This window comes from Ursus americanus, chromosome 25, assembly GCF_024610735.1.
Source record: "Ursus americanus isolate L20-20 chromosome 25, mUrsAme1.1.p, whole genome shotgun sequence".
Classification (NCBI taxonomy): Eukaryota; Metazoa; Chordata; class Mammalia; order Carnivora; family Ursidae; genus Ursus; species Ursus americanus.
Genome location: NC_142151.1, coordinates 45,469,257 through 45,482,855, shown reverse-complemented (window position 1 = coordinate 45,482,855; position 13,599 = coordinate 45,469,257). Strand labels below are relative to the sequence as shown.

Sequence of the window (13,599 nt, the reverse complement as noted above, 5' to 3'; positions counted from 1 at the left end):
GCACAACTAGAGAAGAGAAACGCAGGACGAACACCCAACAAAGACTGGTGTCTAGTGAAGAGTACTGGGTTTTGTTTGGACAAACCAGAAATTTTATCAGAGGTATTTTTTTTTTAATTTCAGAAGGAAGCTTTCCTTCATTTTTTTAAAGGTTTATTTATTTATTTGAGAGAGACAGAGAGAATGAGTGGGGGAGGGGCAGAGGGAGAGGGAGAAACTCAAGCAGACTCCCAGGTGAGCACGGAGCTGGAAGGGGGGCTCGATCTGATCTCACGACCCTGAGATCATGACCTGAGCCAAAATCAAAAGTCGGACACTTAACCGACTGAGTCTCCCAGGCGCCCCATCAGTGGTATTTTTTAACGTAAATTTTATTGAAGTACAGCATACATATCAATGGCGTTTTTCTTTTTACTGTACCTGTAGGACAACTCAACAGGTAGAAGTTTCAGGTCCGCTGGGTGGGTCAGTTCTGTACGACACGGTGCCTGGGGTTGACGATGCAGTTTGCGCACTTCAGAACTTGTTGAGGGTAGCTCTCATGTTAAATGTTCTCACCTCAGGGGGAGAAAAGTCTAAGGGAAAAAAGGAGATTCTGGGAGATGCTGGATGTTGTGACCTTAACTGGCAACGGTACCACGGGTGTTCGCATATGTCCAATCCCGTAACACGGTATACTTCTTCACATGGCAGTTTTACCTCAACAAACCTGTTAAAATAATAGCCATATTAGTTATATTGAAAAATAAAACACTTACTGAAAAATAAGCAAGTATTAAATATAGAGCTCCATGAATTTTCTCAAAGAGGATACATACACCCACGAAACCTGAAGCAGGACATGGCCAGCATTCCAGAAGTCTCCTTCTGGAAGGTCTCCCTCCATTCACTAGCCTGCTTCCAAGGGTAAACAAAACCCTGACTTATAACATCATAGAAACATTTTGCACTTTTTAAGCTTGATGTAAATAGAATCATACAATAGGTGCTGTAGTATTTTTATTCCAATTTTTTGTTGAAGTTTACTTGGCTACAATATTATATTAGTTGCAGGTGTACAGCACAGCGATTCCACAGCTGTCTACGTGATGAAATGCTCACCATCTGTCACCAGACAAAGTCTTTACAGTACTATTGACTATATTCCCGAAGCTGTACTTTTCATCCCTGTAACCTGTTTTTTTATACCTGGAAGTTCGTACCTCTCTCAGTGTATAGTGTTGTACGTCTGTTTCTTTTACTGAGCATTATGTTTTGATGTTCGCCCGTGGTTTCACACGCAGGGACGGGTCGTTCTCTTTTATTGTTGTGAAGCAGTAAATTGTATATTTATCATACAATTTATCCATTTCACAATACATACTTGGTGTCTCCCGGTTCTGGATTATTATGAATATTATTTCTTTTAGTGAACGAATACAGGCATTTCCATTGAGTGTAGACAGTGGAACACTACTGTGTGTTAGTTGTAGTTATAATAACAGTAGGCTTTGGCCCTTGCATTAACGTGTAGCTGCAGCCCAAGCATTAAAGCAAGAGTAAATCTCAGTATTCTGATAGTTGAATATATAAGTTAGGACTTTTTGGAGTAATAGCAAATATAAATTTATACTGATATTTGTAATGGTATATAAACTAACATTTATGTTTGTGATATTATCTTAAAATACATTTTTCTGTAATTATCTGTTAGGAAAAGAAGTACACATTCATGGTTCTAGTTAACATTAGTAGAGTTACCCCTTCTTAATTAGCTTGGGTATCGTGTCACATGTTGTAATGTACCTTGATGTACAGGGGTTTTTTTCACGAAGACATAAAAGTCCAGATTTTGGAAAACATGGTTGATGTTTCATTATTGAAAGAAAGGCATCAATAAAAGATGTCTACACATGCCGTGATTTATTTTGTAAAACTTAAACACAGCCTGATCTACAGATGTTCAATTAGGAAACCCGTCGCTATTACTAAACGTTTCATTGAGTGATTACATACTGAGATTACATTCAAAGCCTCATGTGCAACTTCCCTTTAAAACCTTTCAGGAAAGTGAACTCTATAAAGCCCATAACGCATTAGTCCTTGAAGTGGGCTTAGATAATGATCACAGCTAGGCCTCCCGGTCCCTCTGCGTACTATCTGAGGCCAGAACAGCAGCCAGGAAGCAGGAGTGCCAGCCGGGCGCTCTGGTCCGGGGTCACCACTTTTCATAGACTGCTCTGCTCACTTGCTTTACACACAGAATTCTTCCCTGCTTGTAACACTGCGTTGTTTCTTGCCATCATGGATGCTGATGTCCGTCTGTTCCTCTTGTGGAGACGGTAACAAGTTTGATAAGGCCCCACCTTAAAATGTAAAATTAAAATCTGTAACCAAGATGCAGTTTCCGCTGCTTCCTGAGAGATACGGTCATGAGCAAGACCCTGGCTCAGAGGAAAGGAAGAAGGTGGGGGAGCTGAGCTGACCCCCTCCAAGCTGAGAAACATCAGTATTTGTGCTGGCCCCCAAACCCCTGCTCGTATCAATGTATTTCTCCGGTTTTGTGTCTGTTCTGTCTTTCCTATCTGCCCAAGCACCGGCGGACTTGCTGCTCGCCGAGCTGACTGTGCGCAGTGTGGTCGGTGCAATGGCAGCCCCCCTGCAGTGCGGACACGTGTACGCACAACGCAGCCCCGGGCAGCACAAAACCCAGTGCGCTCCGGTCCCACTTCCCCTGGCCTCCTCAGGGAACTTGTCAAGTAACTACTCTTGGTTTGCTGCAACGTAAAAGCAATTAAATACTGCTGAATCTCACCCGAAAATTATGTGAACTTGTGGGACACATTTGAGGAGGAGCTCCTTGGAAAACGTAGTGATTGCAACCTGTAAGATTATTTCTAATCCTCAGATACTCTGAAGAAGGGTTTTTTGAGGAAAGTGGACAGTCGAGCTACAATGGTGAGTACAGGCTCTGTTCTTTCTTCTGTTGTTCTACGTGGATAGTGACATGGCTGTGTGTGTGTGCACATGCGTGTGTGTGTGTGTCTTTATGCACATACGTGGGCATATGCAGGCATAAGAATGCTGACTGCCTTTTAACTGTCTGCAAAACACCTATGAGTGGTCACAAGGCAGTGCAGGTGGTCCAGAAGATGGAGTGAACGTTCGCTCAGAGCTGACAGGCTGACTAGCCCTCGAAGATTATCTTCTGTTAGCGGTTGACCACCGCTGCCGTGGGGAAAGAGCTTTAAAAGACGTGTGTGAGTCCACACCCCATGTGCTCACTATCTGACACAGGACTGTGTACACAACTATATGACATAGGGCACAGGGTAATTGTAGGTGATTGCTTATGTCTTTCTGAATCAAAACATGAACATGATTTCTGAGGTAGGGTGTGTAGAGCTGGGGAAAGTTCTGCACACGTGATGTCTGACGTGATTACGTGGTTATAGATATTCATACATACAGGTGTGTGTGTGTGTGTGTGCAAGCCTATTTTCTGTGATCTGTGCCTTATTTGACAGGGTGCCTCAGCCATGGAACCAGCTTTGAAGATGACTTGACCTTAGGAGCAGAGGGTAAGTGGCACAGCCCTCTGATGTTGGAATCAGGAAGAGGCTGAACGAGATGAATTCGGGGTAAAAGGAAAGGGAAGAACTGTAGAAAGAAGCAATCCATTCCCTGGGGTCTTACCTGAAGGGAAAGAGCAGTCTCGTCATGATCTAATGTAAAGTTCATACAGCTTCATGTGCCCAGAAAAACTTCCTCACCAGCCTGACATGACACCCGCCCATCCATCACTAGGGCTCTCATGTGGCCCCTGGGGAGACAACATATAAAATCACCATAACATTGGCTGCCCAGACAGCTTTGAAACTGTTGTCCGTATAGGAAACCCAAAGCAGCCTGAACCCTGGGAGTAAGCAGGAGACCACGCTGAAGGAGAGAAGAGCTTGAATAAAGGATGGAGATATAGCAAACTGCCAGTGTCTCCTGGACCTGTGGAGACTCAGGCTGTGGGCCGAGAACACTAGCCTGGAGGGCTGAATGGTGTTCTCCTCCTCAGGACAGAGAAACTCTTGCTTCAACACCAGTCATGGTGTGTAAGTCCAGAGGCTCAGGCCCACTTGTTCCTGCCACACCTGCCCCCTCCAGGTCTATGCCTGATGAACTTGAGATCCTCCCACAAAGAGCAGAGTTCATGGGGTTCAGGTAGCCTGTGGTAGTGGCAGAGGGGAGTGAAGGGGGCTAGTGTTACGCTCCGAGAAGCAGCTTAGGTGATTTTCATTTTCCCTTCTAACTTTCTCTTTGCCTTTCTGTTCCTTGTCCAGCCACACTGTTGGCCACCAATGGCAAAGTCTTCTCCAGGTAAGTGTTAGGTCCCCAGACGGAATGGTGTCTTCTTTAGGAGCTAGTGAACTGCTGGAGGTGTCAGAGGCAAAGAGATGAAAATGACCAGCTCAAGGGTCACAGGAGAGAGTGAGATTTTCCAACTAGGAATGAGCCCCTAGACTGGGTTTTCCCAGTAGACGGTAGACGGTACCCAGCAGGGAGTCAATATGCCCAGCAGAACGTGTCTTAGACCCAGGGTGCGGACTGCTTACAAGCTTAGTAGACATCCTCTCTGATCCGTGCAGGAGTTTCCTGGACACAGCCCGGCCCTGCCAGCTCCTCGATCTTGGCTGCAGCTTGGCTTCCAGCAGCATGACTGGTGGCACCAACAGGACTAGTTCAAGGTAGGTACTGGGTTTGGCAGGGGTGTAAGGGTGGGGAAGAGGAGAGGCAGAAGAGAATGGAGCCAGGGACCATTGCCCGTTTTTTCTGGGCTCTCTTACTGGAGGTTTTATGCACTCACGTACTCGAGACGTATGACCATATTTGCTTCAAGAACACTGGGGGATGCAGAGGGACCTACTGCTTAGAGCTGGGTGCTCTGTAAAGGGAGGTGACCTTGGACCCCAGGAGGTGTAGCAAGGGGCTCATCACAGTCCCTGGACTTACAGTAAGTGCTCAATCAATAGTCAATGAAGGTATTGATTGATTGATTGATTTGTTGATTGAATGAAATGAAACAACAAGATATTAATTCACTAGGGCCATTTTGTATCCCGTAATGCAGGCCAGGCATTACCATGTGGAATTGGAAAAGTTGAAGCAAAGTGCTTGCCCCCAGGAGTTCAACAATCTAATAGGGTGGACGAAAGGCCCACACAATAACTCTAAAACAAGACGGAAAGTGGTGGGAACTAATGCGGTATAAGAAGTATTTGGGGGGCGCCTGGGTGGCTCAGTCGTTAAGCGTCTGCCTTCGGCTCAGGGCGTGATCCCGGTGTTGTGGGATCGAGCCCCACATCAGGCTCCTCCGCTGGGAGCCTGCTTCTTCCTCTCCCACTCCCCCTGCTTGTGTTCCCTCTCTCGCTGGCTGTCTCTATCTCTGTCAAATAAATAAAATCTTTAAAAAAAAAAAAAGAAAAATTATTTGGAATTTGGTTCAAAGTTTGCATTTGAGACCCGGTTCTCAGATTTATTAGCCATGTAACTACCCGTAGTGATTTGCCCTCACCGAGCCGCAGCCCTGGCCGCACCCCACTTCAATTACGTCAGAATCTCTGGAGATGAGACTCCGATATCTGCACGTTTTTATTGATGTATACTCGACATGCAATGTTATATTCATTTCAGGTGTACAACATAGTGATTCGACAATTGTATACAATCGTATGCTGTGCTCACCGCGATAAGGGTCGTCACCATCTGTCACACGCAATGTTATTACAGTGTCACTGCCATATCCCCCATCCTGCACTTTCATCCCCACGCCTTACGTCTGTGCAACGGGTAGTTACTGAGCTCGCGTGTCACCAGCTTGCTGGTACCCGGATTTGGGTGTAGACACATGTGAGTGCCATTCCGAGAGAGACAGAGAACTTGATCTTCCTAATGCAGGGCTTCTGTCCTGAAAATACTGCTACAGAGGAGTCTACCTCTCAGAATTCTGAGCATACCTACATTGGTTCATTTTTACCCTCGGGGTAAGAATAAAAAAGAGTTTTGTGTTTCTGACATACTTCCTGCCTCGCTGTCCCACACAACCGTGAGGCGGAGCTGGGAGCAAGCTGCAAAGCCCTTGGCAAGAGCCAGCCAAACCACAGTGTGTGCAGGTGGGAAACGACCGCTTAATAACACAACCACAGGATTTCTTTAAATCTAGAATGCTTCGGGTTTTTCGGATCCCTCTTATAGCAAATTCTCATTCATCTGTAACGGTGTTTAAAGTACTGCAGTAGGGGCACCCGGGTGGCTCAGTCAGTGAAGGGTCTGCCTCCGGCTCAGGTCACAATCGCGGGGTCCTGGGATCAAGCCCCGAGTCGGGCTCCCTGCTCAGCTGGGAGTCTGCTTCTCTCTCTACATCTCCCCCTCCTCGTACTCTCACTTGCTCTGTCTCTCTCACTCTCTCAATAAAGAAATAAAATATTAAAAAATAATAATAAAGTACTGCAATAGAATCTAATTCCATTTTAAACCAGCGCTGGATTGTAATTCCCACGTTGCAGACGAAAAAATGTAGTTCACAGAAGTGAAAGCTTTTCTCAAAGTCAGAATGGAAGGTAAAGAAATGATCAGAAATGCAGGTCAGTCTCCTGACACGTTTATTGAATACTCTGGATGACCCTGTCACTCGAAGTTGCCCCTATTCACCAAACTCCCTCTTTTCAGCATCTCTGAGATTCTGGACAAGGTGCAAGAAGACGCAGAGGATGTCCTCTTCAGTCTGGGCTTTGGCCAAGAGGACCACAAGGACACTTCGCGGATTCCTGCCCGATTTTTCACCACCCCCTCTCAGGCCAGAGGCATCGACTTCCAGCTCTTCCTGAAGGCCCAGGTGCGGAGGATTGAGATGGAGGACCCTTGCCTCATGCTGGCCAGTGAGTGTTCCCATGGACCCATTGCTCTACTTCTCTGCCATTCACGACAGGGATCAGTGGCTCCAGATCCTACTTTCTCTTGGACAGTTTCACTCCACCCTTTGTCTCCTCTGTCTATGTCCTGGCACACTGTTTTCAGTGACGATGGAGAACTTTGATGTCTGCTTCTTCCTCTTAAAGAAATAGTCATCAAGAGACCTCATATCACTGTTGCTTTCTTAGGCCTTCTCTCCTTTCATGGAATCAAATGAGAACAGTGTCTTTAAATCTTACCCCTGTCTTTATTTCTCAGTTGGAACAATAGAATGTTCCTCATTTACAGCCACTGTTTTGTTTGTTTGTCTGTTTTTGTACAGTCCCTGTATTAAAGTCATTTCCTTTCAGGGCAATGTTCTCAAAGTTCTCAAAGTTAAATACGTTAAATTGTCTGGGAACTTTATAAAACATTCATATTCGTAGGTTTTTTCCCACAGAGAGAAAGGCTCACGAGAATTTATTTTAAATAAGGTTCTTATGTATAATCCTTAGACCATATCCAGGGAAACGATGATTTAAGTTGTCCTGATTTCACACTAAGGAAAGATATGAGAGGGTTTCTCTAGCTGGATGAGGCATGAAAGACTCTATTTGATTCTACATGTTAGAATATGTTTCCAATTACGTTCTGCTACACCCCCAACCTGGTTGTGTTTCTGACAGTGTTGTTTTAGATTCTCTTCATCGGATTCAACTTGAAATAACCTTGGTAAAACCACGCTCCTGAGCTCTACCTGCTGCAACAAGGACTTTGGGTTGGAGTATTTTCACAAACTTAGATGATTCTTATACACACTAAAATTAGAGTAGAATTGATTGAATTTATTTTATGTGCCAGGTACATAATTAGGTGTTAAATTCTGGAAGAACAGATGAGACAAGAGAAACAGGATTCTTTTTTTCTTTTTTTTAAGATTTTATTTATTTATTTGACAAAGCAAGAGACAGCCAGCGAGAGAGGGAACACAAGCAGGGGGAGTGGGAGAGGAAGAAGCAGGCTCGCAACAGAGCAGGGAGCCTGATGCAGGGCTTGATCCCAGGACCCTGGGATCACGCCCTGAGCGGAAGGCAGACACTTAACGACTAAGCCACCCAGGTGCCCCGAGGGACAGGATTCTTCAGCCTTTTGGAAGCTTACAGTTTAAGAGATGTGTGGCTTATCACAGTGCTTTTCAAACATGGATGTGCATATGAAATCCCAAATGATATTGTTAACATGCTTGAGATACAGTCAGAGATTCTCCATTTATTTCAAGTTCCTAAGCAAAGCCAATGCTCCTGGACTAGTGACCACACTGTGTGAAGCAAGGTCTAATAAAATGATGACGTCGTGGTGCGAGCCCCACGTCGGCCAGAGAGTTTACTTAAAAAAAAAAAAGACATCAAAATTTCTGCATCCTAGTCCATTGGTTAGTAATTGCCATTATTCCAATTTGTTGCTGCTCCGAAGCCTTCTAGAATCCTAAGGTTCTGTTGCTAAGAAAATGAGGTGGGTTTTGCCCTTTTGTGGCCATGTTTGTTATCCAAAGCAAACAACAATCAAAGCCTTTGTTTAGAATATACTGACAGCAGAAAAGATATGTGAAATCAAGATATAGGAAAGTTCCTCGTCCCATATAGAATTAATTTTTGGATGAAGGAAAATATCTATTCAGGATAGGGAGTCAAGAAGTCAAGAAAGTCAAGAAAGGGGATCCTGGGTGTGAGAAATCTAAGTGGGAGAAACATTGGTGGGGAAAATAGCATCTTCTTTCTGAATTTTGAGCCTTAGGAAGGCTATTGACGGAAGAGATACAAGAGACATCTGTATGCTGATGACCCCCAGATTCACCATCTTCAACCCTTGTGCCCAGGCAGGTTTAAGCAGGTGCAAACACTGGCTGTCACTGCTGATGCCTTCTTCTGTCTCTACTCCTATGTGTCTAAGACACCTGTCCAGAAGTTCACACCATCCCACATGTTCTGGAATTACAACCCAAGCGATGTGCCATCCATCAGGATCCTGGCTCCAGAACCTGAACCTCACTCCCCCAGGGAGCGCCTCCGGAAAGCCATCTCCAAGATGTGTCTGTATACGAGCCCCCGAGATCGGCTGTCACCACCCCAGAATATCCCCAAAAGGAACAGTTTGGACCAAGTGGTGAGGGAAGTGATGGACAGAGTGAGAGGAGAGAAGCTTGTCTTGCAGCAAGACCCTGGGCTTGGGCCAGGCTCAGAGGAAGATCCTGTGCCCCTCATCAAGGATCCAAAGTTGCCCACTTCTGGTCCATGTGCCCTTTGCCCCAAAGAGGAAACACAGCAGGGGATGTCCACAATGCAAGCACCATCGCAAACTCTGGATCCTAAACCAGAGACAACCTGTTGCACACAATCTCTGCCCAGAGCAGATCTACAGCGGAGCACAGACCCCGCACAGATGAAGAGACAGCTGTGGGGTCTACAGGCCACCAATAAGGAAGTCCATTTGGCCAAAGATGAGACTTCCTGGAAAAGAAAGAGCAGAGCAAGAAAGAGCTTGTTTCAGAAGAATCCCACGAGCAAGACAGTTAAGTCACTGGACCTGTCCGTCATCCAGCAGAGTCAGGAGCAACCAGCGCTGCACCCATCTCCAGCCCAGCAGCTGCAGGACACTTGTGTCTTGGAGGAGGTGAGCGGGTTGGGGGCAAGAGAGAGGCCGGCAGAGCAAGGTTCTGGATTCTTGCCTTTCAGTAAAGGGACTCCAGGCCCCCTGTCCTCACCAGATATACCAATTCTTGAATTACATTCAGAAACTTTGGGGAACATGTTCGTAGAGAAGAAAAAGGATAAATAGGCTTGGTTCCCTAAGAGCATCCAGGTTTTCGGGGCTTTTCTAATTCCTCATCCTCTCTGATCCTCACGGAAGTTCCTCATCACGCACACCTGGCTCATTCATTTGTGGGATCCACCCCAGGGTATAAACAGAGGGTGGTGATACACTAAGCTAAACACTATTAAATAGAATATGCTGTCTGCTACCTTAATACACATGTAACCATAAACACCTAGAAGTCCAGGTTCAAAGCTAATACTCTCAGACTCTTCGGACTTCTGTGCTAGAACACGGCCGTGCGGGCAGAGCCACTCCCAGCTCTGGCCTGTCCCCTGCTCTTCCCAGGCCCGTACGAGGCTTTGCACATAGATGTGCGAGCACCTGGCCTGCATGTCCAGAAGCTACACACCCTCCACCCACACATCCTCTGGTCATCGCTCCTGCCTGGGGGTGCACACCCTAGTAGAGAGGCCGACCCTTGAAGACGACAGACACCAGGCGAGACCAGTGCAAGTCCCTGAAACAGACTCGGGGGCATCCGAACAGCGTATCTGGGTATCCTGTGTAACCGAGCATGTTCTAGAAGGGGCAGCGCAGGATCCGGGCGGGCACGACCTGTCGGTCCACCAACTCCTCATCCTGTGGACTCTGAGAACTCAAGACTCCTCTTGCCTGGGACTCTAGACAGTACTGCCATCCAGTGCTGAGCTCTCTTGGAAAAGCTCTCAGATCCTGGCTGTGATGATTTGCATGTACGCCAGCTCTCATTGGACATAGAGCGGGGCCTCAGCTGCTGCCTTCCTCACCACCGCATTCCTGCCACCGCAGAAGAAGCCAAGTCTCTCAAGTACACTCAGCCTCTTTCCCCTACGGCCACCTGCCATCCGACACCTTTCCCCACTGGCTCCAAGTTCCGCTGGGATCTTGGTTACAGGTGCAAAGCCACAGTGAGGAGGACGAGAGCTGCTGGCCCAACAGTCCCAGACACCCCCACCTGTACTAGACTTTTGCTGGCAAAGACTCAAGAAGTAAGTGGGTCTCTCTTTCCTTTCTCTCTCTCTCTCTCTCTCCCTCCCGTCGTCCTCCAGGCAGTGATTCTCAAAACTGGCAACATATTATAATTGCCCAGAAAGAATTTTTTTAAAATACCCACAAGGAAGGGTCCCACATCCTGTGATTCTGATTTCATTGATATGGCATGGAAATCAGTGCCTGATTTTTTGTTTGTTTGTTTTTAAGCTCCTTGGGTGATTCTATTATGGCTGGTTAGACACTTGTCTAGATCAGTGATCCTCAGATTTTAGCCTCACCTGGAGGGCTTGTTAAATAAAATGCAGGTGTCTGGGCCCCAAATCCCAGAGTTTCTGATTGAGAAGCTCTGGACAGGGCCCAAGAAGCTGCATTTCTAACAAGTTCCCAGGTGACGCTGATGCTGCTGGTCTGGCGATCAGCACCTGAGAACGTTCGAGTTCTAGAAATGCATGACCTTCAGACTGTAGTCTGCGGGCCGGCAGCAGTAGCATCACTTGGGATTCTGTGAGAAATGTGGCATCTCAGATCCCATCCCGGATTTAAAGTATTTTATCAAGATCCTTAGGTGATTTGCTTGCATGTTGAAGTTCGAGAAGCAGCTGCTATGGTTTTTTAACAGGTGACAACCAGCCATAAAGAGCTTCATCCCAGCTCCTGCTCAAGGGGAATCCTAATCAGCCCACATTCTGATCAGCCCACTCGCCGCATGGGGAAGACCCCGGGTGTCTCGCAGCTATGCTCCCTTAGGCTCTGAGTTCCTTCCTGCAGCGAGGGTCTGATGTCTATAGCTCTCCTTCCCTCGGGGAAGGACAGGGAATCTCACATAGGTGGTTACTGAAGCTAAAATGTCTTTCCTTTTGATATGAGTTTTGAGCATTAACTGTATCAGAGATATCCCTTATGCCTCTGAATATTTTTACTAAAGACTTGTTAAACTAAGTATAAATGAGGCTCCTGTAGTTTTTACCACCTACCCTCTAGTACCAGAGAGAAGATGGCATCAGGAATAAATGAATGAATAAACAAACAAACAAATAAACAAATAAATTTTCTAAGATAGTAGAAATCGATATCCTTCTTGAATCAAGTCAATGAGTCTTGCTTAGAGTTCCCTCCATTTCGAATATCTTAGTTTCCTGCACGTCCTGGCCCAAGAGTTGTTTTTGGTCAATACCTTTAATGTGCAGTGTTACGTGTCCAGAATCACCAAGATCTTTATACTTCTAACTCTTCTAATTTTAAATCTCTGTGATTTTAGGGCCCTAGTCACTCTTCTTTCTCGCTTACTCCTCACTTTCATCTCCAGGTGTATAAATTGTTTGTATACAGCAGTCACAAAGGAGGTAAACATCAGAAGGCAGCAATAATTATACATAGCTGGGAATGTTTAGGATGTGGGGTCAAATGACCAACCCTATACTAATTCCATGATCTTGCAAAAATCACTGGACTTTTAATTTGATCCTACATAACAGGAGAATAATAATTCCATTTACATATATGTGGACTGGCCTCTCTGTAGTTTCAACACCTTACAGGGAGTGTGTGAAGGTAATATATTAGAATAATAATGATGTTGCTGCAGCTGTTGCTGATTTTAGAAAAGGTAATCGGGAGCATAAAATACTTAGATCAGCGATTCTCAATCCTACAAGATTTTTTTGATTGCTGTTGTCTGGACTCCAACCAATAGGCTTAAATGCAAATCTCTTAAGGTTTGCACTCGGGCATCATCGTTCCTTCTTCTCTTAAAACTTTCCTCTTGCTGCATAGCAAACCCAAAATGCAGTTGCTTAAAGAAAAAGTTGTTTCTTTTTCGTCACTATTTTGTGGGTTTACTGGAAGGTTCTACTGCTTGTCTCACCTGGGCTCCCTTATGCAGCTCTTTTTGGCTGTCTGGCTGTCCTGGACTGAAAGGTCAGAAATGGGCTCCCCGGCAAGTCTGGAACGTTGGTCTTGACCAGCAGGGGGCGCCCTTTCCGGGCGCTGTGTCATTCCTTACCAGTCTTGACTTGTCTTACGTAAATGTTCAGCAAAAACTGAAATTGCAGTGCTTCCTTTTATGGGTGTGTTACAAGTTTCATAATGTCCCCCCTACCACATTACTGGTTAAGTCACAAGGCCAACCGAGATTCAAAGGGAAGGAAAACAAACTACGTTTTAACAGGAGTGACAATGTCACAAAGCAAAAAAGCCGTGTAGAATGGGAGGGTTGTCGTGTCATCTTCATAAACGGTCCATCACCTTGACTCGGGTGCACCATGGGGGTGAAGAATAACTGTTTTAGGGGCGCCTGGGTGGCTCAGTGGGTTAAGCATCTGCCTTTGGCTCAGGTCATGATCCTGGAGTCCCTGGGATCGAGCCCCATGTCAGGCTCCCTGCTCAGCCGGGAGTCTGCTTCTCCCCCTCCCTCTGCCCCCTCCCCTTGCTCCTTCTCTCTCGTTCACTCTGCTTTAATCAAAGAGCTTTACCCTCACATATTAAAGATACACTGAGAGTAAGCTTTCTTGCTACCGTCATTCGGACTGAGCCACAGTGTACGAATTTGAAAAGGAAATTAACTGGTAGTCTTATCATATTCAAATAGAATATGATACTTTGCCAATAACCCAAATTTACTCTAAAATGCGAAGCTTTGCTCCTGTGTTATTTGTCCAGCAGATGTCAGCCTCACACAAGAAAACATACCAAGATGTCTGGCAAAGCAGGCTGGGCGCAGGACCTATCAGGTTATACACCTTTCTGGGCAGTACCTGCAACACCCAGGACACCAGTTCCTCTCTCACACCGGCCCCACCTTTGGCCAACCGTCAGTGTACAGAAAGATTAGAA

The 13,599-nt window shown here is 46.0% G+C and overlaps 1 protein-coding gene across 8 annotated transcripts in view; it reads left to right on the top strand.

The window, feature by feature from the left end:
• Positions 1-13,599, top strand: part of TESPA1 (thymocyte expressed, positive selection associated 1) — a 35,323-nt gene that overhangs the window by 14,565 nt on the left and 7,159 nt on the right. For 6 of the 8 annotated variants that reach the window (XM_045800834.2, XM_045800835.2, XM_045800833.2 and 3 more), the window contains 6 exons: positions 2,888-2,937; positions 3,507-3,560; positions 4,314-4,350; positions 4,620-4,718; positions 6,700-6,908; positions 8,798-11,833. In XM_045800834.2, coding sequence (XP_045656790.1) covers positions 2,888-2,937; positions 3,507-3,560; positions 4,314-4,350; positions 4,620-4,718; positions 6,700-6,908; positions 8,798-9,756 — 1,408 coding nt within the window. In that variant the 3' untranslated portion in view covers positions 9,757-11,833. Of the gene's footprint in view, positions 1-2,887; positions 2,938-3,506; positions 3,561-4,313; positions 4,351-4,619; positions 4,719-6,699; positions 6,909-8,797; positions 11,834-13,599 lie in introns of those variants that run through there. The other 2 variants (XR_015721702.1, XM_087855904.1) reach the window with 2 other exon arrangements.